General features: G+C 40.2%; 1 protein-coding gene across 1 annotated transcript in view; it reads right to left on the bottom strand.

The window, feature by feature from the left end:
• The window catches only part of UTRN (utrophin), a 307,788-nt gene that overhangs the window by 277,415 nt on the left and 4,201 nt on the right, over positions 1-26,172 (bottom strand). The window contains exon 2 of the mRNA XM_077175513.1: positions 6,527-6,588. Within this exon, the coding sequence (XP_077031628.1) occupies positions 6,527-6,588 (62 nt within the window). The remainder of the gene's footprint in view (positions 1-6,526; positions 6,589-26,172) is intronic.

Raw genomic sequence — 26,172 nt, 5'->3', positions numbered from 1 at the left:
GATCTATCAGAGCAAATAGCACAGCAAGGCACCAGTAACTGTAGGTCTTTCTCTCTCCAGTGTATTTATTAATGCATTTACATAAGCCTATGTTACAATAACATGTTTAATGTAACAGTAATAACCTGAGCTTGCAATTAAGCCTCATTGCACAACAGTACCAGCAGGGGCAGCTGGGACCCCGCTTACCACTGTCAGTTATTGCTCTTGTAAGACCGAAAGGTTATCCTTTTATTTATAGTTTTCAAGCAACATAACTTCAACTGGACCCTTAAAAAAAATTAAAAATCCTGCTAACCAGGTTGACTAGTGTCATTAGCAGCTAAAGGAACAGATTTGCTTTGGTGCCTCGACCAGGTTCAGCTCTAGTACTTGAGAAGGTCCCACAAACCCTCCAACAACTGGGGTGAAAACCAAGCCTAAGAATCAGACCCAAACCCAGAGCATTAACCAAGTCAGCAATACGTACAGCCCATATTACTATACCAAGTTTTCAAGTCCAGCAAGGGAGATGCTGCTCACACCTTGTTCTTAGAGCAGAAAGCAGCAGGAATTGAAAGGAAGGCAGAAAACTCACAATTTTTTTGCTGTGACTATATCTGGGAGATATCAACTGCTACATATTATTGCTTTTATGCTAGCAAGTAGTCATCCTTACCATAACTCACAACCTACTATAGAAGAAAAATTTACTTTTGTGCTTCTTGGCTAAAAGATATGCTAGGCCTAGAAAGGTTTGTTTGGTCTTCTCATAAAAAGAGACTAAGAAAAAAGTAGACTAAAATTGACCTTTTTAAGGCCAGCTCGTGCAAACACTAATTCCTTTCCACCCAGATTATTCCTCTTTTCTAACAAGGCTGTTGCTTTTTAAGCTTTGGCTGTTTTTGAGTGAAGTTACATTTTACAGTTTAATTCAGCATAGAAAAATATCAGAAGCAATTAGACTGTAGAATATTTCACCAGTCATCAAGTATTTCCTTGCTTGCACCACAAAAACTTCACTGCAAAAAGGACTAGACACCATCTTAGGTGATGTCACCTTGGACAGACAAAATTGCCTAATCAATCTTTTTGATCTCTTTTCTTGCATGACTAATACACTGAACTCCGTAATTCTCCTTCCCTCCCCAAAAAAACCACTTCTGAAATGTCTTTTACCTCAGGTTTCTTAGGTCATGTGAAATTAATTATCATGAATAGGTATAATTTTGCCTTTAAAAAGATTTATCACAGTTGCTAAGGGTCAGCAATGGAGATGCAAAATATCTTCGCAATGTAGGGCCTGACATTTACTATTATGACAAAACAGAGGAAAGAAAATTAAGAAGCAGAATTGGAGGAAAACATCTATTCAGCACAACACACAAAAAGCTAAAAGAAGACTTTGCAGTTACCATATCAATTAATGCCTGGTATAATGAGGAATTAACTGTTTCAATTTTAAGATGCATATAAAGCCACAACACCCCAAAGTGCTCCAAGAACAACTCATCAGTTCTCCTACTGGCCTGTCTACTCTCATTTTCCCTTGGTGCCCTTCCAGGGGAGGGGACACATCTGAGCCCAGGAGAGGAAATGTGCAGGGGCCCCACACTGAGCACTTGCCTTCTCAAAGGCTAACTTGGAGCTCAGCCCTGAAGGATGCATTCTGCTCTCAAGACGCACCTCCTCCTCTTCTTTACTCTAACCCTAAAGTCAAACGTATTTTTGGAAGACCACAGAGTAGGAAAAAGAGCTTAAGGTGCTGTAAAACTGTGGGATGTCTGGCTTTATTCACACTGGCATATCCTGGCCTGGCTCCAAGCCCTGTCAATGCTGGCCAATGCAGATGTCAAGGCACTAGCACAGGACCTGGAGAAGCAGAATCACAAATACATGCAGCAAGAACACTGCAAATGCACAAGTAAGACTGTATAAGGCTTCTGTACATAAAAAAAAGAAATTGAGCTTGTATTGGAAAGCGATGGGAACACATGATGGAAAGGAAAGGGAGGCCCAGTGCTCAGGCATGCAAGGGCTTTGAATGCAGGTCCTGACACCTTGGAACAATGCCCCAGCTGACTCCATTCAACACCCTGCCATATCCAAGACTTATAACTGAGGGGCAGGGGAATCCAGTGTCATTTTCATTGAATACCACAAATCTCTGGGCTTTTATGCTCTTTTTGCAGAGCACAACCTTCCTACCAATAAAGCTTTTTTTTACCATCCCTGTGGGAAAATTTCCCAAATGCAGTGAAGAAACAAGGTTTTGGTAAAAAGACACTGCTTCAGTTTGCCAATGCTGGATCTGTAAGCTTCCTCTAGTGAGTGAGTGACAGCACTAAGTTCCGACAGGCTGTGACAGACCTGACTCCATGGGTCTAAATTAAGTTAGGGAATCATGTTTCTTGTGCTGACTCTGTGTTCCACCTGCCAAGCTCAGGAACAGCAGAGGAGCAGAGGAACCAATCTGAAAGCAAACTTGGAAAAGTACCACCTTGGAAAATGAGAAAACTAAAGCCAACAAAGACAGAATCCTGCAAGAAGGTGAAGGGAGGGCAAGGCTAGTGCCGTTGAGACAAAGGGAAATGCAAAAATAGGACTGACCACACAAGCATCAAATCCTGTAAAGGCAGGAGAGGGGAAATGAAGGGCAGATGGAGCAGATATGGAGCTTTAAAAAGAAAAACTGGGTCTTGATGGGAAAAAAAGTATAATGACAAAGGCAAAAGTGGATATGAAATAAGCAGGGCAGCCAAACTCCAGATTTGCAAGGATTTGCCAGGCAGGCAAGGCTTCTGACATGAGAGGGTGTAATAATAAGTGAGGGGGAAAAAAACCAAACAAACATACCAACCAAAAACAGGGTCAGAGAGTAGGAGTAAAGGAAGAAAATAGGGCAGAAAGAATTGTACTTGCAGGGTTCTAAAGTGGGACACAAGACTCCTGAATTTCTTAACATGCCTATCAAGTTTCTAGAAACCTTCTGGAGTTGCAAGTGTGAGTATCCAACTACTTTGGTCTGTAATTATAAGCTGAAGCACCAGATATCTGCAAGATGCAGTTAAAAATCCCAGGCCTGCTAATAAAACACCTAAGTAGATAAAGACTGAAGCTATTCAGATATTTGGACAAACTAGAGTTGATTACAAAAACTTTGTTCACTTTCTCTTTAACTGTGTGAAACAAGCAACATAGGGGTACTGAAGCACTACATTATCCTGCAGACTTGAATTCAAGCTCCACTGTTAGCCAGAAGTTCCCCTGTAACTCATCAGAATCATTTAAAACACAATTTTACATGCAATTACTAACTGTGTGCCAGACTAAGAGACTTCCTTAGATCACTAAAGCCAGTTCTTGCTGACACAGGCATAATCATCTTCAAGTCCCTTTTCTATGCTGATTGAGCTCCATCTGAAAACCAACTAAATATTTTGCATGGTTTGATTGAGTTTGCAGAAGATATGAACCCTCAAAATTCTGTTATAAGGATCAATAGCTCTGTTTTATAACAAGAAACATCAAAGAAATGTTAAATCCTCTGTAACAATTTAGCTAAAGTCTCAGATTGGGCAATCAAAATTAGTAGCCAGTTCTGATGTTTACCTTTATTTGCAGTGGCTAAAAACCACTGTAACAAGATAGCACTTCTGCATTGCAGAAAGGTGTTCTGAAAATAACCTACTGGAAAGTATTAATGAAGATTAATATAGAAAGGGATAAAATGATAGAAAACAATCCTACATTGTGTAAAGAACATATATGAGCTATCCATAGAACTAGATGCTTTAATTGGTAAGGCTACACGACAGGAAAACAGCTAAATCAGACTCTCGAAATTAGACTGCACAGAGCAATGGAAAAAATACGGTAAGTAAAAACATCACATGGCTTTATAAACACATGCTGAAATGCTCTGCCTCAGTATTTATTTGAGCATAAACTTCCCTATTGGTTAAAGTTTGGTACCAGACTATTTCTCTAACAATTTTTATTCCCTCTAACTCTAACAAAATATCCTTACTACACAGCCATCATAGGCTTGTGAGCTGTAGTGTGTACAGCTCTCCTAAGGTATGTCTAAGAGAGCATTGAGTCTTGGCTCAGTACATTTATTGACCTTAAAACAAACCACTTTAAATGTTTGTGCCTTGATTTTCAAACAACACAGACAAATAAAAGGCATTGTTCTAGCACAGTTTAAACCAAGAGCACAAAACCAAGTTACTGTACTGGAACTACACCAAGAACTCTTATCTCACCCATCAGGGTACTGAAGCAAGCACCTCACAGCACACTTGTGATACTTGAAGTGTTTTACTCACCTACCTATTCTCTGATGAGAGAAGGGAAAGACACAGCTCTCTCTCTCTAGATCCTTTGTAAAACCTTATTGAATTGACTTAAATCAAACTCGGCATTATGCAATTTCACAATTTTTGTATGCTAAGCTACAAAAGCTCAACTGATTACTTTTTAGTTGCTTAAATGAAGGGCAAGTACAATATAATTAACATGGAAGGACAAGAAATATTTTTGGAAGGAAATTTGCAATTACATACAAAATACCTAAGTTACCATTTTGTTTTCTGCAATGTAAGTCAGATTACATTTAACTAACCTCTAAAATCCCTCTACCCTACTAAGCAGCTAAATCAATCTAGTTGACAGAAAAGGAATTTTAAACAATCCAAATGACTTGGTACATAAAAAAACTTTGACACAACAGGACTGAAATCAGTCCCTTTTTATTTTTAAGGTACAGTTGAAACTAGACTTCCTTACATGAAGTGATTTCTACTTAACACCATCATTTTCCTTGCAATTTGAACATGCCAGTCTTAATAAATCTGTGTCTTGTCATGCCAAAATAGCCATGCTTAAGTTTGAATTGGACATGCAGCAGTTGGGAGTATGTCCTTTTATAGGAGTCTCTTTAATCATTAGCAAGGCTTTCATAGCTTCAGGTGTTTAATGGGCCATGAAGTTACAGAGTTACAAAGTTACAGTTACTTTGAATCCTGTGAGTATCTGCCCATACCCTGCGCCTGGGAAATCCAGGAGTTCAGCAAGATCTGTCTGATTGTGCAGTATAGAAGGAAAGATGCTGTATAAGGTACATCCATGAGACTACAAGCAGAATGACTGAAAATAATTCTACCTTCTTCAATACACTGCCTACAGCACTCACAGATGAGTCACCCGGCACATTCTCAATATGACTGTCATTCATTCTCAGAATCACTGTCATTTCCATGCCCATGCCATCTCTATGCCAGCTACATGAATACAGTCAGTCCTTTCTTTCTCACCATATTTTCTTTCCTTACATGATCCTGCCCTGCCTACTACTCCTTCTCCAGAACCACCACTCCTCTGGGCAGCAGTCGAAAGCTGAGCATAGAGCAACCAGCTACCCACACACATTCCTCCTCTAAAGAGCAAACTAGCCAAGAATGCATTGGATGAAGAGTGCAGGATATCAGCTTTCAACCAAAACAAACCCAGGCCAGAATGATTCAACCAAGGCCACAAGCCTTGCATTGCCCAGTGTCCTGTTGCACAGGAAGGAAAGGAAGGTAAAAATTCCTTACATTACTGATCAAGAACTTCAGAAGGGCAGCACTCCAGAAGAAGCCATTCATTGCTAAAGCATTGTTGCAGCTTTATTAAAAAAAACAAACAAACAAACAAAAAAAAACCACACCAACAACACCACCAAACCTTTATATCTGCTTTCAGGATTTCACACATATGCCACTTTTCAGTAAGAGCATGCAAAATAGTAGTTGCCCCATTTGCAGCACCACACTAGGCAGAAAAAAACATGAGTTTTCCCTGATAATATTCCAGATTCTTTCACACATTCGAACTATGAAGCAGGAAAAATTTCCACAGACACTTATATTCCTGGGCAAACTGTCATTTTTCCCTATCAGCAGAACAGTGTAAAAAGCAGGCTTTAAATAGCATTCCAAAGCAAACGTCACTTCCTTTATCATCCCAAACCATGGAAGATCCTCAATAAGTTGCAAGCCAGTAAAGAGAATTTAAATGAGAACTATATACCATGAGAGCCAAGGAAAATTCAAAATGAGCAAGTAATTATATAAAATTTCAGTCAAGGCTCAAGTAGCAACACCAGGTGGCTTCAGCTAGAGGTTTGCAGAGTGAGTAAAGCTGACTCAGCAACAGAATAAACACAGTGATGAAGGTTCAAAATCTGCTGCAATGCACTCTGAAAACTGCATATAAACTAAACCAAAACTAAACAAAACCAAACAGATATGCTCATGTAAATAACTATTTGATATATTAACAAACAGAATCTTTCATTTTTTCTTAAAATATAGTATCAAATAAACATTTGATACAGATGTGCAGGAGGAAATTAAGGGAACAAACACTGCACTCTTTTATCTGTTTTCACTGACATTTTACTAGGAGTATTCAACAAGAGAAAAACCAAAGTATATTTAACCAAAATTATTCTAAACAGTGAACCAAACAAAATTAAGTAGTACATCCAAACCAACATTACCTTGGAAAACCGAGCATTTATCCATTTTGTAAAGGTTTTTTTCTGTACATCATTGTGTTCATCTGGAGAAAGAGAATAAGAAAACAATGAGTGAAGTTGCATTCTTCTTAATCCTAGATTGTTCAATACAGGTCACATTAAACACTGTCCTGAGACACGGGAGAATTTTTTGTCTTCTCTATCAATAAAGCTGTAAAACCATCCACAACACTTTAGTACTTGCAGAGCACACAAATGCTTTGCCTTTGCTAGTAACCACAGCAGCTCCTTTGCATTAGAATCAGCCTCACAGCACCTCCCAAGCGGGTTCCTGATGCATAAAATTCACAAGCTTCCCATCTGGTGAAAAACAACCTATGAAACCATGGGCTTTTAATTAACAGACTTTGTCAACACCTTTTTGCCTGAATGCATTACTCCAAAAGGTGCTGAGGCCCTTACTCAAGCTTCTGATGCAGATAATAGCCTCTGTGGTAGCAAAGCTGCTGGGACAACCCTTGAAGCACTGGCAGCCTTACCCACCCTCAGCCTACTTTTGCACCTGAGTTCAGAAGAATGTTAGTGATCAGTCACAGACAAGTTCAGCTAAGGTGTGGCAAGGGCTCAGCAGCCCTTCCCTTCAGATGCCCTGCTGGTGTGACACCAAAGTATCACCACCTAGGGTCTGTGAGACAGACAGAAGGAGCCAGCAGGACAAGGAAGAAGGGCAGGGACGTGCCTGTAAGTCAGAGCAGAGGGAGGAGCAGTGGCCTCCAGCTGGGCAGAGAGAAGGCAGCTTCCCAGGATGCCTAAGGAAGACATTTAGGAGTCACCTGCAATTTTACAGAGCCTATCCCACTAAACCAGGGTGAGTCACTTCCAGCACAGGACAGACACTCCTGCCTGTATCACAGGACACATCTTGGGTAAATTGCACTGAGCACTGCTAAAGGTGAGCCTGTGCTTCATCACCTGTACTTAAATGACAGTGAAATAACTGCTGACAACCAGACTAGACTAGGGAGGTTCACCCAGGTCTGCTTGCCACAGACAAGAAAATACACACATGCAGCTTGTCAAAGGCTTCAACCTCCAAAGCCCTGCACAAACCACAGCCAGGGCAGTCAGTGCCTTACACCAGGCAAACTGTTGGACAGCTGCAGCCTGAATTAGGAGGCTCCAAGAGCCCTTCAAGACTCCATCAGCTTCTTGGCAGACCAATCTTGAGATACCTTTCAGGTAACCACAACACACTGCTGTCTGGAATGCTCTCTTCCAGAACCTCTTGGTGGCAGCTGGCATCAATTTTTCCAGAATCCATTCCACCGAGCAGCAAACCACGATGGTTTTCAGACTAACTGTCCCTGCACTTGGAATGAAGCCATAGAAAAAGCCTGATTGCAACTCAAATTTTCTACTTCACGTAATCATGAAAATTTATGCAGTCTGAAGCAATATTAGATTATTATTAAAAAGCACCACTTACAAGATCATATATCTCAGCAGCAATTGAGACTGTTGTACAATTTCATCTATAAAATCCAGATATTAAAAAAATAAATTTTAAAACGACAATACAACCAGAAGATTTATATAGATAACCTGAACATTTCTAATTTCTGGCCTAATACAGAAGCTGACACTATCCATGTAGTCACATCTAAGATATCTAGCCAAAAAGCTGTTACACACAGAAAGAAACCAACAACCAGGTATGTTTTACCTAACAGCAAAGAATAGTGGCTACAGCTCAGTCCAAATAAAAGAAGTCACATCAATAAGAAATGAAGTGTCATGACAGTTGAAAAACTTAAGCTGTATGAAACTGTTCATATCCATCTAATTAAAACCTTAGTTCTGGGCTTCTTTTAGGCTACAGCTGAAAAACCTGCTTAGGACACAAGGGTGCATGTCAGGAGCCATTGTTTCACCCTTCCATGCCTCTCCTCTTTGGCAGCTAAAGCTGATCCAACAGACCCTACTCTTGAGTCACACCTCAAGCTCAACCAAACATCAAAGCACAATAACTGAAAAAATTTTTCTGAGCAAGCTTCAAGACAGCTATAGCACACCATGCTCAGAATGTTGAAACTTAAGGTGTTGTTTCAGGGGAGTATAATTACCTAAGACACTTTGTTAACCATCTTTTCCCCTAAGTGGCATACAGCTCCTTACCATCAAAGACAGAACCAAGTAACTTCCTGCTAGATCCTAAGTATCCATCTCACAGGAGCCTGACAGACAATTTGAAACTCAAAAAAAATTTTTAAAAATAATATATTTAATCCTTTTTTCCCCCTACAAGTCTGTTTTCTTTTTTTCCTTTTAAGACACAGGAATGGACTAGATTGGTCCAAGTGCCACTGTTGGAGCAATGTTTTCCATTAGCTGTAACTGCAAATACTGTTTGTATTGAACATAGTGAGATTTAAAAGTATTTTCTTTCTAAATATCGTTCATTAACCAGTCTGCCCCTTTTGTGCCAGCACCCCCAACTACACCCCTATGTACCATGATGGTTTCCCAAGGCTCCATCTGCCTTTTTCCTTCCTTAAGCATCTGTGAGAATGAAGAGTAACACCACAGTTTAAGGTATCACATTCTTTTAACAGTATTGCTCCTTAGTATGATAAAGACAAAGAACAGAGAGGCCAAAAACAGTTGTATGACTTTTTAAAACTGTTGCTCTCCTTTAACAAGGGTCCTGCATTCATAAATCCTGTGCAGTAGGAGCTCTACAAACCCCACTCTTGGAGGGTTCAGCCCCTTCCCGAGCACACACATGGCAGGAGGTGACAGCTCTCCTCAGCATTCCCTAGCTCCAGCCTGCCAGGACTACCTCAGCAGCCTTGCTCTTACAGCTGCTCCCCACCACCACAGTCCAGTTTGTGGCAGTGCTCCCACTAGGTGTGCTGCAGTAGCACACACAGCACTTACTAAAAAGACAGCCCCTTTTCTCTCTTTTCAAAAAAGAGGGTTTTCTAGGAAGGGGAAGGAAAAACATCCACCAAAACTTGTGGGGGGATAGAATGTAAGAAAATAAAGATAGTGCATAAGGTAGTCTCACACCTGAGGAGTTGCAGCTGTACCAATCACCAAAGATTAGGAACAGGCATGCCCTTAACAGGCCACAGCTGTGTCCAGTAAGAAGACAAGTGCCACAAAAGAGTGGGTTAGGTGGGTGAGGGGACAGTTGGAGTTTGTTGGCTGTGCTGTGAAGAAGGAGTCAGTGCTGTGAGGAGACGCCCATGAGAAATCTTCAAGAAGGTATGGGAGCTTTGCAATAAGATGACAACAAAAACCCACATTTTTGATAATTACGAACTATTTAGTCTTGATAAAAGATTTGGTGAATGAAAGAATATGAATGTATGTACCCCTACTATCCCCTAAGGAGCAGTGCATCCTTTCTATTTCTTAAGCAAGGAATAAGAATCCCCACAAATCCCATCTTCCTAAAACATCCTGGTCAGTTATAAAATCCATAGACAACCTTTGCCAGTCAGACTCTACTCTTATGCTTGCTTTATAAAAGCCTCTGTAACTAGCATCTTTGGAACAAGCTGTTACAGCTACAGTTTTGTCAAGCTTTCGCCTATAAACTCCTGAAAAAAAAATAAAAGAAAAACTGAAATGCTGGTGCTTGGATAACAACATTGACAAGTTAGTTTTTTCCTTCAAAGTAATTTTCTATAGATTCCTACAAATTTGTAAGGCTACCCCTGGAGGCTGACATTCTAATTCGGATCACAAATTAGCCACATTCAGTAAAAAAACAATATCACCATTCAGCAAAGCACACAGTAATCCAGCCAGTCAACTTCTCACACAAGACATTAAAAATGTCAGCAAGTTACAGCCCAGCGAGAAACAAATTCACCAAGCTGCTAAAACATTTGTTTCCTTTCACACTGCTGCAGCCTGACAATATAAGCCAAGGACTGACTCAGGGCCAAATTCTGCTTCATTACCTACTGACTGTTTCCTCTCTCTGCCTGCCCTCCAGTCACTTAATGGACTAGTAATGGACGATGTCAGAACAGTTTGTTCCTTTAAGAGGAAATAAAAACAAACCTAAACACACACAAAATTAAACTCTTGTGATGACAAAAGAGAGAAAAGCTTCCTATCCCAGATGCCTGCTTCTGTTACACAAGATGATGTATGTCCACCCAACTGGAGTGTGCTCGGAACAGCCGGCTCCTGTGAGATCAGATGCCCAGGCTGTGTCCTGGCACTCAGTTGCCCCCAGCAGCCACTTCTGTAGCCTCACACACCTCCTCCACCCACAACACTGTGCTTTAACTTTGTTTGGGGCACCTTGAAAACACAGCTCAACTCCAATCTATTACCTGTGAATATCATGTTGGAGAACAAAAAGGAAAGCAAAAATTATCTAAAAATAGAGGTAAAAACAAAACCCTCACTGGATTATGGTTTGTCCTTTACTCAACCTCTGTTTCATGCTGAAAGAGAGTTTTCTTATTTCTCCAAAACATGTTACATGCTTGCACGACAGAACTGCATTATTTAGCTTTTCAAAGACAGAAGTTATCACACCCAAAACAGCTGGCAGAACAGCACTAAAATGAAAATGCCCTGGAGAAGCATAGACTTGATTGGCAAATAAAGTACAGAAATTGCCCAACCACTCCGGCATACATTACTAAGGGTCATCTCACATTTGAAGACTTAAATTTGCCTTCACCACCTCGTTATTTAGGTTCTCAGCAAAGGAATTTAGAAATAAAAGAAGGAATTAGCCTGTGGGTTTCAATTAAGACACTTGGAATGTAACGAAGTTAGAAACATCCCTTTGCCTAAGCCTTTAGGCAATGGAGAGTATCTATCGTAGATACCGCCCATCTCAAGACCTGCACACCTATGAAACCCTGACAACAGTAACAAAAGGAGGGATAAGGTTTGTATTCCTGGACAGAAAAAGCCTTTTGAAAACAACTATCTTTTTGTCAAATTCAGACTAATTCATATAGCAAAAGACACAAAATAAGCATCTAAAATTTGAGCACCAAAACCAGCACAGTTTTTATCCCTGTTAGCAAGAAGCAAAAAGCCAGGAAGCGCCAGTTTGTGACCACCAAGCTCACAGAAGAACCCTCGAGTTCATTGTGAGTCCTGACTCCTGACTTTATCAACACAGAATAATCTTTATCAGCAGGTTTTGGGTTGGGCCTTTTTTTAAGGATTGGGGGGAAAAGGGGAAGGTAAGATGTTTCATTTTTTTAAAGGAATGAAAAGCAAAAGTTGAGACTGTACTGCCCATTCTCTCTTCTCTTGCAACACCAGGGTAGAAAAAAATAGCTCCAGCAACACATAATTTGCTTGTAAACTTTCACCTTTGTGCTGCAATTTTAATTTCTGCAATCAGTGGTATGCACAAAGCTTTCTCTCATTCCTTTTCCTTCTCTCTCCAAACTTCAGTAGTTGGGCAAAAGTAGAGTAATATTAATAGTGTATCTAACATTAAAAAAAAAAAGTAACAACTATAGAATATAAGCATTAGCCCAAAAAAAAAAAATTATGCAAAAAGAAAAGTCATGCACCTCTCACTACCTGCTGTTTCCCAACAGCAGACACCACCAAAAACAAGACACCATAGACAAGTAATGAGGACCACCCTCTGGTCCTCACCAAAGTGTACTGTAATTGTAAGCTAAATTCTGTTTACTTCACAACAAAAAATCCCCCAGCAACTGATAACCTAGAGGAAGGCATCCTCACAGCTGAAGGAACATTAAAATAGCTGTTTCCATACCTCCCAACAAAAGCAACCTAACACGCCACGCTGTGGTCTCAGCACATTGGAATGATGATTAAAAGGGAGGTATAGATAACCAAGCTCTCAGGAGACAGAAATAATGCTCAGCACGGAGCCTGACAGCCCACGCTGCTCAGCCAGTGACCCTGCTGCTTTCATGGGATGACAGTGCAAACCCAAGAGCTGTAAGCAATGTCCTGAGGCTGCTCCAGAACTGCAGGCAGTACACAAGGCTGCTCCAGAGGATCACCAGAGCCAGAAACCCCACATGTCATTCCAACAGCTTGCCATGGGTCCCTAACAGCAGGTCAAACCAAGCAGCTTCAGCTTCCACTGCAAGACAGCCCTGTGAAGCTTTCACATATAATACAAATACATTTGAGCACATATTTCACAAACTGCCCAGCACATGGAAAGAGAAAAGAAAGGCAGGTAATTCTTGCCAAAGAAGACATTTCTAAGCAACAAACAGGAAAGCACTTAAAGAAAAAAGGACAAGGTAAATTTATGAGTACAACTAAAATCACAAACTAGATTTACTACAGCTGGTTTTGTTATGAGCACAGATTAGGTCTTTGAATTTCTAAGTGGTTATAAAGAAAATGGAATCCACAAGTTGGTGTTAGCCATCTGCTCCTTTTTCTCTGCCCAAATTAGAACTGTTATTAGGCTCACTTGCACTTGTGAAGGTGATTCACAGGATATAAGGTCAGAGGGATTGCTGTGCTCAACTAGCTTAATCTTCTCCATAACAGAAGAGCCATCCCCACAAGCCCCTCTGCATATCAGAAAGGAAGCAGAGACAACAGATGTCAGACACCCTGCACAGGCACAAGTAAATAAGACTGCTCAGACAGAGAAGGAAGCCAAGCCATAAACTGTATATATGCAAGTAGCTCTCTTCTAGTTATGGCAGAGTTTCAAATCAGGCAGACATCACAAACAACCTTGTTTGAACATCTTCAGGAAACAATGCTCACAGTACAAAAGGAAATGTTATTTTGTTCTCTGTGACAGGCAGGTAAAGACAGTAGCCTGAAAAGTTATTCACAACGCTAAATTTTTCTGCCCATTCATATTCCAGTGTCTCTTCTATCCTAACTCTTTCAGTCAGAAGTTTTCCTATTTTTCTTTTCCAACAACCCAAAGGCTGCAATCCTAAACTTTCCTCACTCCCTGTCTTTTTGCTCCAAATAGTAAAGCCCTTCCTGATCCACCCCTCAAAGCTGCCTCTGTTTTACCCACATTCCTAGATTCTATCATCATTTCTCTAAAACTCTCTAGGCCAACAGCTAATCACAAACAGAAGCCAAATCCTGAGATTTAAATAGTAATAGCTGGCTCCCACATATAACTACATGCTCCAATTTCCTAAATTGAAGACTAAGAATGCTTGGCCTCTCACATATCAGTGGATGCCCCATTAGTGCCAGCTGCTGCCCACATCTTATCTGGCCTCTCACTGCATCTCCCACCCCATGCCAGCACACAGGCACAGGCTACAGGTAGCTGGGTATGCCCCAGGTTGTCCCTTCACATGCACATGCTGGCTGGCATATTTGACTGATATGTTCACACAACTTCTAGCTGCTTTCTTAGCTTTATAACACACAATTAGGTTTATGAATACTGGATTAAACTTCCACTAGTTACTAAAAGTTGAACTAGTTTTGCAGGAAAAAAAAAAGACAGGAAGACAAGTCTAATAAGAGTATCCCACTTTCCTTGTGAAAATCGATTTAATCAACAGATTTCAAAAAACTGTATGCTGTTAACATTTTCAAATTTACACAAGGGCTATTCAGATGTTTCTGAAAGGAAATTAACCAAGCATCTCTGGATACCAACCATGTAGGACCCATTTCAGTGACAGCAGTGCGCAGACTACAGTTTTTTAAAAAGAAATGGAATTCATAACCCCATGGAGTTTAAATGTTCCGTCCAGTGTAGAAAACAATCATAACATAACACCTTGAGCAGCTGAGTTATGCAAAGGCAAGGTGTTAACTTTCTCAGTTTGATTGCTTCAAACCTCTGACAGTACTTAGAAATCCAGCCTTCAGACAAAGAAATCGCATATGTGTCCTGAGGAAAAAAAATAACACTTGTTTGCGCAGTTGTATTTCATCTATGGAAGGCAATAAAAAATAAACTTTCCAATTATAATTAACTCAGAAATTAATAAAAAAGGTACAGAAGCATCCTTACAAAGCCCTAACACACTATCACTTGGAACAAGATTTCTACACCAAAAACAATGAGCATGTATAGTTTACACACCCAGGGCAATTTTGTGACTCTTATAATCACTGTAATATCAATGTAAATTTTCTGGCAATTTCATGTGGATGTCTCAAAGATTAAGCAAGCTTTCACCTCTATGAATCCCATTGCTTTTTGCATTGTTCCTGGAAAGCTTAGTAAAATTCTGAGTGAAGTGTTTTTGTAGAAAGTACAGTATGGTAGAGGCCAGGAGGCATCTTTGGAGATCATTTGTCTAATCCAACTCCACAGTGAAATCAGGTTGCCCCAGGCCACGTCCAGTCAGATTTTTAACATCTGCAGTGACAGAGACTTCACAACCTCTCTGAAAACCCAAGACAGGGTTTCAACAAAAATGGAGTTTCCTGTGTTTCAGTTTGGACCCCTTCCCTCGTGTCCTTTCAATGGAGTCAGAGGAGCGTAACAACCTTCTTTGCACAATCCTTTCAGATATTTATAAATTTCAGTAGCATCCCTTGGATTCTGATCCTTTTCTTCTGGCTGAACAGTCCCAGCTCTCTGTCTTTCCCCACAGGAGAAATGCTCTAGTCCCTTCATCATATCGTGGCCCTCACTCCAGTATATTCTCATCTCTCCTGTCCTGGGGAGTCCAGAACTGGACCAAGTACTCCAGGTGTGGGATCAGCAGCACTGAGAAAATGAGAACACATCCAAGAACATGCAGCAGGTTCATGTCTAAAGGAATTACAGAGAAAGGAAGCAAGCTTTTTCACAAACTTGCCAGCAGCATCCCCAGGTAGCCAAGAAGGTAATGGCACCCTGGCCTGTCAGAAAGTGTGGCCAGCAGGTCCAGGGCAGTGATCATCTCCCAGTACTTGGCACTGATGACACCACACCTCAAATCCTGTATCCAATTTTTGGCCCAACACTACCAGAAGAACATTGAGATGCAGGACTGAGTCCAGAGAATGCCAACAGTGAAGTGTTTAGAGCTCAAGTCTTATTAAGGAGCAGCTGAGGGAGCTGGAGGTGTTTAGCCTGGAGAAAAGGAGGGTCAGGGGAGACCTTATCACTCTCTACAACTGCCTGAAAGGAGGGTGTAGGCAGATAGGGTTCAGTCTCTTCTCCCACGTAACAAGTGACAGGGCAAGAGGCAATGGCCTCCAGTTGCACCAGGGGAGGTTTAGGTTAGACATTAGGAAAAACTTCTTCACTGGAAGGGTAGTCAAGCATTAGAACATGCTGCCCAGGGAGGTGCTAGAATCACCATCCCTAGAAGCATTCAAAGGGCACATGAGCATAGCACTTAGCAATATGGTTTAGTAAAAAAACTAAATAATTTAAACTACATAACAAAGCTTCTACACACTTCTGTCCAGCTTATAACAATTGACTAGCACATTTCAATTCTTCACAACTAAGACTCATACCAAGTGATGCTACCCTTACAAATTCCTGGGCAGGCAACACTTGGAAGATAGAACTGGGGGAAACTGTTGCATACCAATCTTGACAACCAAGTTAAGCTCAGTCTTCACAGAAATCAAATAGACAAAGGAAGTTTAAAAAAACAGAAATTGTTTATTTTGTTTCTAGAAAGGCCAAGTCTGAGCTTCTTTGGCTATTCCATTATTTTGTCAAGGATCATTCACTGATGCCTATAAATTATTTACCTTAGCCTATTAACCTCTCATTACTAAGATGAAACCTGAAACATAGAAGATTTAAAGGAAGCTCCTAAAAGTCACATAGTGTAGTAGTGCTCTAAAGATGAAGGAGAAGCAAGCAAAAAGAATAAACAGGATAACTAGAAGCAAGCAAAAAGAATAAACAGGATAACTACAGAATTTAAATCCACAATATTTGTCAGTGCAAGCTACACCAAATACTCTCATTTCTATCCCTAAAATAATCCAGAAAGTTCACTACAGAAATGGTGACTGTAAGTTTGCCTGCTTTTAGCTTCACATGACCAACACAAAGAATGCGAAATGCCTAATACTGCCATCCAGCCCTAGTGAGGAAGATTAGGTGAAGGGCAAGTCCAATTCTTGAGATAAATTATTTCCTTTCCCAGTTACATTCCTTTGCTGGCCAAGGAATATTGCACCACTGGGGAAGGTTCTACACCTTTGTGCAGAACCAAAATGCTAAGCAAATCTTTGAGAATTTTGCTCATGACAAATTACAGTTCCTCTTCTAGAGGTAAGAAGAAAGAGTCATAAAGGTGTCTTAGCCACTTGGTGTTTTTAGTGAGACATCTTAATGGAGAAAAAATAAAAGAGAAATTGGGGTAAAGTATTATGAATAGTCCCTTCTTATGGCTTCTGGCAAACATAAGATTTTCTTTTGTCATTTGATCAGAGCAGCAGTAAGTTGAGGCACTGCTAATCCTATATCCTAATTAAACTCTCATTTCCTTCCCTGGCTTAGTCATTAATTAGTCCCCAAAGCTGAACCCCCTCCTGATTAACTGCTCTGAAAGTACATAAATTCTGCTTGGCAATTGCAGGACAAATATCTGGAACACATTAAACCAGGTATTTATGCAATCGAGCAAGCACTGACGACCTGTGTGAGCCCACAGAGTATTTCCCACTTCAATATACCCTTAAGGATATACCACTCTCAATAGTGTGAGAAAAATTGGAGAAGATAGTCTGCTCTCATAAGACTCCACCTGGAGTACTGCTTCCAGCTCTGGGGCCCCCAGCACAGGGAGGACAAGGACCTGTTGGAGCAGATCCAGAGGAGGCCTCAAAGATGATCTGAGGGCTGGAACAGCTCTCCCATGAAGACAGGCTGAGAGCGCCAGGGTTGTTCAGTGGGAGAATTGCAGCCTTCCAGTACTTAAAGGGGAGCTACAAGAAAAATGGGGAGGGAGACTATCAGGAAGTACATTGATAGGGCAAGGAGTAAATGTTTGAAAGGGAAAGAATATATGTAGGTTGCATATAAGGAAGCAATTCTTTGCTATAAGGGTGGTGAGGCACTGGAACATGTTACCCGGAGAAGCTGTGCATGCCCCATCCCTGAAAATGGTCCAAGCCAGATTAGATGGGGCTTTGAGCAACCTCATCTAGCGGAAGATGTCCCTGCCCATGACAGGGAGTTTGGAACTAGAAGGTCTTTAAGACCCCTTCCAACCCAAACTGTTGTACAATTCAATGAAAATACAGCAACAGAGCAGTCAAAAGGAGACCAAGCGAAGTTCAAAGCCTACCAAGCCTTTGGCAGAACCTGAGCCATAGGCTTTCAGCTGCCCCTTGTTTAGGCAAAGGATTAGATGCACACATCCCTTCCCCATGTTTTTATTATTTAATGACAAGCTTTGAAGAGAACTGTGGTAGAGCCTGTGCAAATGTAGAGTTTGATTTCTGTCACTCTAACATCTCAAGTGGTTTTGTGTACAATTTGGAATTGATACATCACCTTTACCTTTGTAGAAACTGGCTAAACAACAAAAAAAAATCACCTAATGAAAACAGATAATTACATGCCATATTAGTACTGCTGCCTCTGGCAACTATTCCAGTAGATCAGTCACACTCACAGGTATAATCCTGTCCTGGGTGCTTTTTCAGAGAGGGTTCTTTTGCATGCCTTCCCAGTGCTAAAGTCAGGCAAGAAGCAGGCTCAGGATTCATATTTTTTTTGCCCTCTGCCAAAGGTCAATGTCCCTGAAGCAGACAGGTGGTGTCTATGCCTCAGCAAGGACAGAGCTTGCAGCCTGAATGTTGCTAGCCTGAGGACCAAAATGATGATAACCACCATTGAGTGAAACAAGAAAAATGAGGGCACTAGTATAAACTGGCTAAAAAAGCCAAGACAAGCTTATGGAATTAAGAGTCCACAAAAAGATGGATATAATTTATGGCTGAAGAGATCCCTGAACTGTAAACCAGAATGTGAAAACAAGGTATTTTAGAGGACTCATCATTAAAGATGTGCTTATGGAAGAAGTATTAGCTCATGGTATCTACCTGTGGACACCCTTACATACAATGATGAGGAAATGATGAGAACTGCATGGGAGATCAACTCTTTGCCAGCAAGAAAGACAAGCTATATAGCAAACCAAAATACCAAGTACAGCCTCTGCAGCAGACAAAAGCATTTGATGCAATGCAAAATACTCTTTTCCTCAATTCAGTGGTTTATCTTGAAACAACTCAGGACACTTTTAATCAACAAAAATACTTATAACTTTCCAGTGTCATAGTAGACTAAGATCAGTCCTTAACCCCCATCCCAGAAAAAGCCAGGATAAGATCACCATTGCTGGGTCACATAAGGCAAGGAGGAAATTCTTCTAATGCTTTGACACCCCCACTCTCACCCCACCCCAGAAGAAAAGCTATTTGCAAGTAGTGTCAAATATTATTTCTAGCTACAAACAGTTCTACTGAACAAGTAATCTCCCAAGATGCACGCTATAATCATAGCTAGAACAAGAGCTGTGCTTAAAACTGGGGTTCAGCACAACATCCCAGTCTGACGTTACCTCTCAGCACCTTCTCTGCACATGCCCAGCTCTCCAAAGAGGCAGGCACACATTAGTTCTGTCAGACCTACCCATGCAAACACTCCCAAGTACCAGACAGCTCTGGTGAAGCAAAGCCCAACTGCTCCAACACATTTGAGCAACTTGTGAAGGGTCTATATTGATTTGCTATTGGTCAGAGTAAAGGGTCAAATGAGGGAGAGAAAAGAGATGGGGTAAGGAAATATGTACTCAAAGCATACAAAGAGACTAGCTCTCTATGAAAGAGACTAGCTCTCTATGAAAGAAAAGAAAAACTCATGTGGTTCCCAAAAGGGGTTCAGAGAAGCCAGTTTTCTATTTTTTGTGAGTGAGAAAGCTACTACAACAACTTCTGAGTGAGAAAGCTACAACAAATTGACTCCGTGCACATTTACAAGAATTTCAAAGTCTCAATAAAATTATGCATTTAATTTACCACAAACTATAAAGCTCAGTGTCAAAAAAACCTCAGCAACATACTCCACACTCTTCAAGTTATGCAGATAAATGTAACACGTCAATGAAGGTAATAAAAGACAGATTCTTATTTCTGAAACTAAAACATAACCTTTCACAGAAAGAACAGGTGGTATGGACAAGGTCAAATAAACAGAACAAAATCACAAGGTCATCTCCTAAAGATGCTGCTGTAGTCATATGACTTGCCTTTGAATCTTTAGCTTTGTGTACTATAAACTTGATATGGGGGAAAAGTGGGGAACGCATCTAGAGAGTACTTTTAACTCAATTTTTAGAATTCATTTCTACAAATTAAAAAGCAAAAAAAGTTTACCTTCAACACTCTGCATTGCTAACTATTGCAAATAATTTCAGTCTTTCTCACAGTTTCACCTGCATCATACAAGGTAAAACCAAAAGTAATGTGATTGATGAAATTTGCTACAACTTTTAAGTTGTCCCACTTTAACATACCATCTTAAACCACTGTAATATAAATACAGTCGAAAACCTTTAATAGCTTTAATACTAAAGTTATTACAAGATTTTTCTACAGTTGTTTGTTCCTTTGGACAACAGTCCTAAAAACTAAATCACAAAACCACTTATTATTTTTAAGAAACACCCCAAACACCATTTTCATCCCTGACACAATGACATAAGAAGCTTAATTTGCCTAATACAGATTAGACCTCCATACCTGAAGATCTCTAATTTCACTGTGTCAACTACCACTTCCAATTTTCCACAGGACTGCTACACTAAGGCAACTCTTACAATTACAGTATTTTCTTGTCTAGAACACAATAGCAAAGCAGCAGCACAAAAAAAGAAATAAAACTTTTTAAGCTGGAAAGAAGCAAGGAAGTGGGACACAGTAGTAAGGATGTACAGAAGGGCACATGAACTCATGCACACTGCTGTCTGAAGATCATGGAACAAGCTGCAATACAGATTTCCTATTTCAGGCTGTCCACCACTGACACACAAGCAGAAGAATGATCCCTCACAAAAGCCAAGTGCTCATGAAGCCTACCACAAAAGGAGAAAGGAAAGAATTCCTGCAGCTGTACAGACATCTGCAAGCTGGTGTAGCAGAACCAAATGCATCCTAAATGTCAATCCCCTACCTACCTGCTACTTGCCCAAACAGCACAGGAGACATCATCACTGTCCAACAGGCTTGGAAATGAAAATTCACATTGATGAGTAACTCAAGCAGCCAGAAAATGCAGTCTTCTTTTTTTCATTGAATGATTCTGCTAAATACTGCCTGTGATCCCCCTCAAAGTTACAAAGTCCAGCTAAGAGCTCTGAGAGTGCTTAAAAGGCAATACAGACATGCTTTATCCTGCAGCATCTTTTGAGTCCAACCATGAACTGGCATGACTGCCTTCACAAAATACCATTTGCAGACTTCAGTTTATTCAGAAACAGAAGGCTCAAATTTTGTAAATGACAAGTGAAAACTGAGTGAAAGGGGAAAAGTGCAAAGGAAGAGTCAGAGTGGACTTCTAAAGAGGCTAGGGAAAAAGGCAATATATGTGAAGATTTTTGCTCTCAAAAGAATTAGCATAATTAAGAGATGACTTAGCAACCTTTTATGCATATTTCAATTTTGGTGCATTTAATTATAACCTTCTACATGAGGGAAAGACTTGTCTGCAGCCCTGCAGAGATAAGTATATATTATTAACAACAACTTGCTAAAAACTGAGCAAATAAAAGCTCAGAAACTTTAGTCTTGTCACATTGTTCCACTCTTTCTATTCATGTGACAACACTTCACTGTTATTCCCCAAGTCTTTACATGGGTGCAAAAAGGAAAAGCAATTAATACTGACTACCAACCTTCTAATCCCTCAAAAGCAGAATGAAATTTGGGCTCAGTAAGGGAGCATTAGAAGATGACACACAACTCCAGCTGCTCAGTTGTAATACTGCACCTCTTAGACATGAACATTATAGAAAAAAACCATGGAAATCATCAAGAAAAACTTGAATTTCTACCTTTTGTTCTCTAATTTTAGCATATTAGAAGAGGCCATGCAAGAAAACAGTATATGAGGATACTCATTCTTGGGAGAGAAGGAAGAATTAGGAAAGCCTAATAGTGCCCCAGGATGAAACACGCATGTTTGTATTTATTTTATCAACTATGACACAAGTTCTTAATCTGGATCATGTCAGTCTCCAAACCACAGGACAGCAGAAAAGAATTTGAGGAGGAGGAAGATGTAGACAGAAAGCAGGTATCAGTTAAGACAAAACCTGAAGAGTTAAGACACAAATGCAGAAGTGTTATATTATAAGAAGATCAAGAAAAATAAAACAAGCCTGAGAAATGGAAGATATCAAATAACTTCAAAGAGGTATTTAAGCATAACAAAAGGAGAAAAGCTGAAGGTTACACAAGAAACCACCACAGCAGCAGCAAAATCATAATTGTGCAAAGTTAAAAAACACACACCGTGTCACTTGCCTATATCAGGGAGATTTCCCCAAAAAATCAGTTTCTTTGACAACATAAGACACTGGTTTGGAACTTTAGCTTTCTTAACTACACTCTTGGTTTGTTTCTTTCAAAGGTGCAGTAATTCACTTATACTGGCACAAGAACTCAACAGGAGAATGAATATGCAAAGACAGAAACAAGAAAAAAGCTTATTTGATTTATCAGACATGAGAAAGCACTCTTCCACTGCAAAGTAGTCAACAATAAAACGAGAGAATCAGAGGTTATCTATTTGTCTCAAAAGTCTTCAAGAGCTAGTGCTAAGCCAGTAGAGCATTTCCCCAAGACCTGTTACTATTTGAACCATTTTACAGGAACTTCTACCAACTCTAGCATCAATTTTGCTCTGCTCCCCCAGATTGCACTATGAAAAATAAGATGGCTAGAGATTTATTTATAGTGTTACATTCAATTTTGAATTGAACAAGGAGCAGTGGCCCTGGCAGGACTGTATGCTAAACTACTGAACTGATGAAGAACATTTATTTTTTTCCTAATTCCTTCAGCCACTGATAATTTGTATACATAGATCTGTTTGGTTCTGTTTGGGTTTGTTAGGGCTGTTTTTTGTGGGGTGTTACATTTAATGGCTAGAGTAAATTTTTTTGGCTAGTCTCCCATCTTACAGAAAAAGAGCACATTCACACTGTCAAAACAGTAGCTAATTATTTACCTGATATTACTCTGCTGTGTATAATGTTCAAGGATATTGAGCAGGACAAGGCTGATAGAATATACATGTTGTCACTGAGTTCTGACTCACCCTCTATCCCTCTGGAGGGTGACAGCTACCAAGCATGCAGAGGGGACTGGAGACAGGGCACATGCAGGAATAAGGAACACCATGCCCCAGGACTTCAGCAAAAGGGGCTAGCAAACACGCCCTGCTCCTGCTGATGCTGGCTGTGAGCCAGCCTCACTGCTCCTGCAGGCTCCTTCAGCTGATGCCATCACAAGCAGCAGAACACTGCACGTGCTTAGCAGCTGGCCAGGACCATTCCAAGATGCTGCAAGCACTCAAAGCAAGTCTGTATGCCTCAAACATTGTGGGCTTCATTTGTGTAGGTTTGAGAGTCACACACAATAAAGGCAGCCACAAGGACACACTGTCATCCAAACCCTGCTCCCACAAGCATTAATATACTTCCTAAACCAAACTTAGAATTATTTTCAGATATATTTAAGTTTGTTTCAAACCAAGTGTCCATTTCTACCATCTGAAAATTTTTGGACCATAGGGTTTTTAAGCTCAAACTCTTGCTGAGAGTTGACTGTGTGTGTCTAAGAAATTCCAGCTTTTCTCTCAAAAAACTTTGCAGTTGAAGATGTAATTTAAATAAGCCAGCTTTTTCATTCCCATTGGGGGAGGGTGGCAAGGATTTGGGAATTAAAGAGTGAAATTGAGAAGAATGGAGACAGGGAGATAGAAAGTGTTTTCATTTTTCCTTCTTGTTTCACCCTATCCTCTACTAATTGTCAGTAAGTTAAAAAAATTCCCCTCAATCAAGTCTGTTTTGTCCACAGTTCAAACTGGCAAGTGATATCCGTACCCCTATTTCAACCCATGAGCCTTCAATGTTATTTTTCTCCCTCTGTCCAATTGAGAGGAGAGCGAGGGCGTAGTTGGGTGGGCATTTGGCAGCTACCAAAGTCCACCCACCACAGGGGCTGAACAGCAAACTTGTTATGCAGAGAAATACAACATTAACTGCAAGAAGGCACAATTACAGCAATTTATACAGAAAAATCTTTCCCCTTAGCTCAGAGAAGAGTATCAAATAAGATAGCAAGCTAGTTTACCTGGCCATAAAATAATTCCAGCTCAACTCCTGAGGACAAACTCTTAAGAGTTATTTTTATTACTTTAACAAAAACAATAGAAGACACACAAAAAACCCAAACAAGCCACCAAATACATCAAAAAAAAAAAAAAGAGAAGCAAGGTGAATGCTCTATAAAGTCTTTTATAGTATTCCTCACTATAACACAAATCATTGGATTCTAATAATGAGTTAAATAGCACTGTTTTCTGATATTAATCCATTGTAAAACAAAATATCTTGGAAAGTTAACATCTTGCATTATCAGCAATACCTTGGTTTCTCTTTCAGATGCAAACCTAAAAAAACCATTTGGTTAAAATAAGCTTTCCCCCACCCGCCCCTTAGTGACAGGCCAATAAATTACTTAAACCAAAAAGCACTTCCAACAGAAGGCTGGCACTGTGCACTGAAGTGGGAATAACTGACAGTTTGATTATTTTCAAGAATATACCACAACTATATTAGAGACAGGAATGAAACTGCATCAAAATAAACTAAAAACACAAGAAGCATACCGTGATTGGTTTAATTCTTTCTAGGTATTAGGACTTGCAAGTCTTTCTGCTAACAATTTTCTTATAATCAGTTCTGTTCACAGATCAAAACCTGAAAGGATAAAATACTTGCTTCCATTTAACTGTATAGAACATTTACTGCTTGCTTAATACAGCAAAGTACACCATCATTTGATACTCAAGTTCACCAACTACCTTTTCTCTCACTTTTATTAATGAGAAATGAGCTTGAGCATTGTGGGAGACTGAATTCAAGACTACTAAGCAAAAGGTTGAGGCATGTTCCCACAGGAAAGTTATCTGTGTAACCCACACTTGGAACTTTTTTTCAAGCTACTGCAGTTACTGCTTGCAGATAAGATAAGGAATGCTTGCATGAGATTTTATGGCAACAGATATGGAAATGACGGTAAGACATCAGGTGACAGAGTTTTATGGCTTTCTTGTACACAAGGCTAAGAATCAGCATATTATCCTTCAATCTCAATTTATCATCAGTAAGCTAAAGCCTACAACTTATTCACTGAAAGGAAAACCACAACAAGAATTAGTAGCAAATTGTTTGGTAAAAAAATACAATGCAAAACCTACATTATAGAAAACCAGAAAAACAAACTGGATGCTATTTAGTAATACAGATTAGCTTTCAAATATTCAATTCCAAGTTCACAATCATTTACAGCAACTAAACAGATTGTATTAATTTGCTTTCTTCATTAGAAGTGAAGAAATGGCAACTAACCTTTTAGAAAGAGGTGTGCCTGAAAAATTTGGCAGAAGAACCTGCATAAGGACTTCAGGAGGAAAAAAAGTAGCTTTAGAGGGGATCTATTATTCTGCTTTCAGAATGTAACAGCTTTACTATCTCTTTGCTACCTTAAAAGCAGCAGTGGAAATGTTTTCCTTGTATATAAGGCAACTCTGGTCACACAAGCCAAGTAAATATTGATTTTACTATAGCTGAGCTGGGAGCAGAAGTTAATTTCAATAGTCTGCACAGAATGTTTTACGAATTGCTTTAAAAATATTTTGCATTACAAGGTATTAAACCAGCTAAGAACCTTCTAAAATAATCTGAAGCTTAAAATGATTGAGCTGTACAATTTTATCAGGGTAGAAAGTACAGCTGAGAGAAAGAGAAACAGTATTAAAGGCTGCACATCAGCAGCTCATAAGGCCAAGCAGGATGCTTTCTCTCAATCCAGGGCAGGCAGTCCTGAAGCCGTGATGCTGGGGAACAGCTCGGGGCAACCTCACAAAAGCACTGGGCTAGAACCAGTCACCAGCACAAGAGGGAATGGGCAGAGATAGGACCTATGCACTCCAAGTTGGCATATCACATCACAGGCCTTAATTTGGAGTTAATCAGACCCAGGATAGTTAACCCTGAGCAACACTATCTCAATAAAGAGGAGCTGTGCCATAACTACAGTACAAAATCCACACTGCAGTGAAATTCAGCAAGACAGATACAACCACTCTGCTTCCATCTGCACAAAGGATCCGGAATCCTCTGTTGACTGTCAATTATTAGCGAGGGCTGCCAGTGCACACTTGTGTGACAGCTATGATTCGGGCAGACACAAGGACAAAGCTGTTGACTGTCACCCTGCACCACACGGAACTCGGACAGCACGTTGCCCGATTTCTGCAGAGAACCCTCGAGCCATTTGCTGCTTTTCTGAACGCTTCGACAGAAATCCATCTCCGCACGTAACAAGTGTCGGAGTGAAGGCATCTCCTTGCCCTGCAGCACAAGCCCGGGTTTCACCCGCTGGAAGGCTCAGCCAGGGAATTACTGCAATTCGCTTTCTCAGCTGCTAGCCCA

This window comes from Agelaius phoeniceus, chromosome 3 (assembly GCF_051311805.1).
Source record: "Agelaius phoeniceus isolate bAgePho1 chromosome 3, bAgePho1.hap1, whole genome shotgun sequence".
Lineage (NCBI taxonomy): Eukaryota > Metazoa > Chordata > Aves > Passeriformes > Icteridae > Agelaius > Agelaius phoeniceus.
The sequence above is the reverse complement of the archived record's forward strand: the minus strand, read 5'-3'. Positions and strand labels throughout refer to the sequence as shown.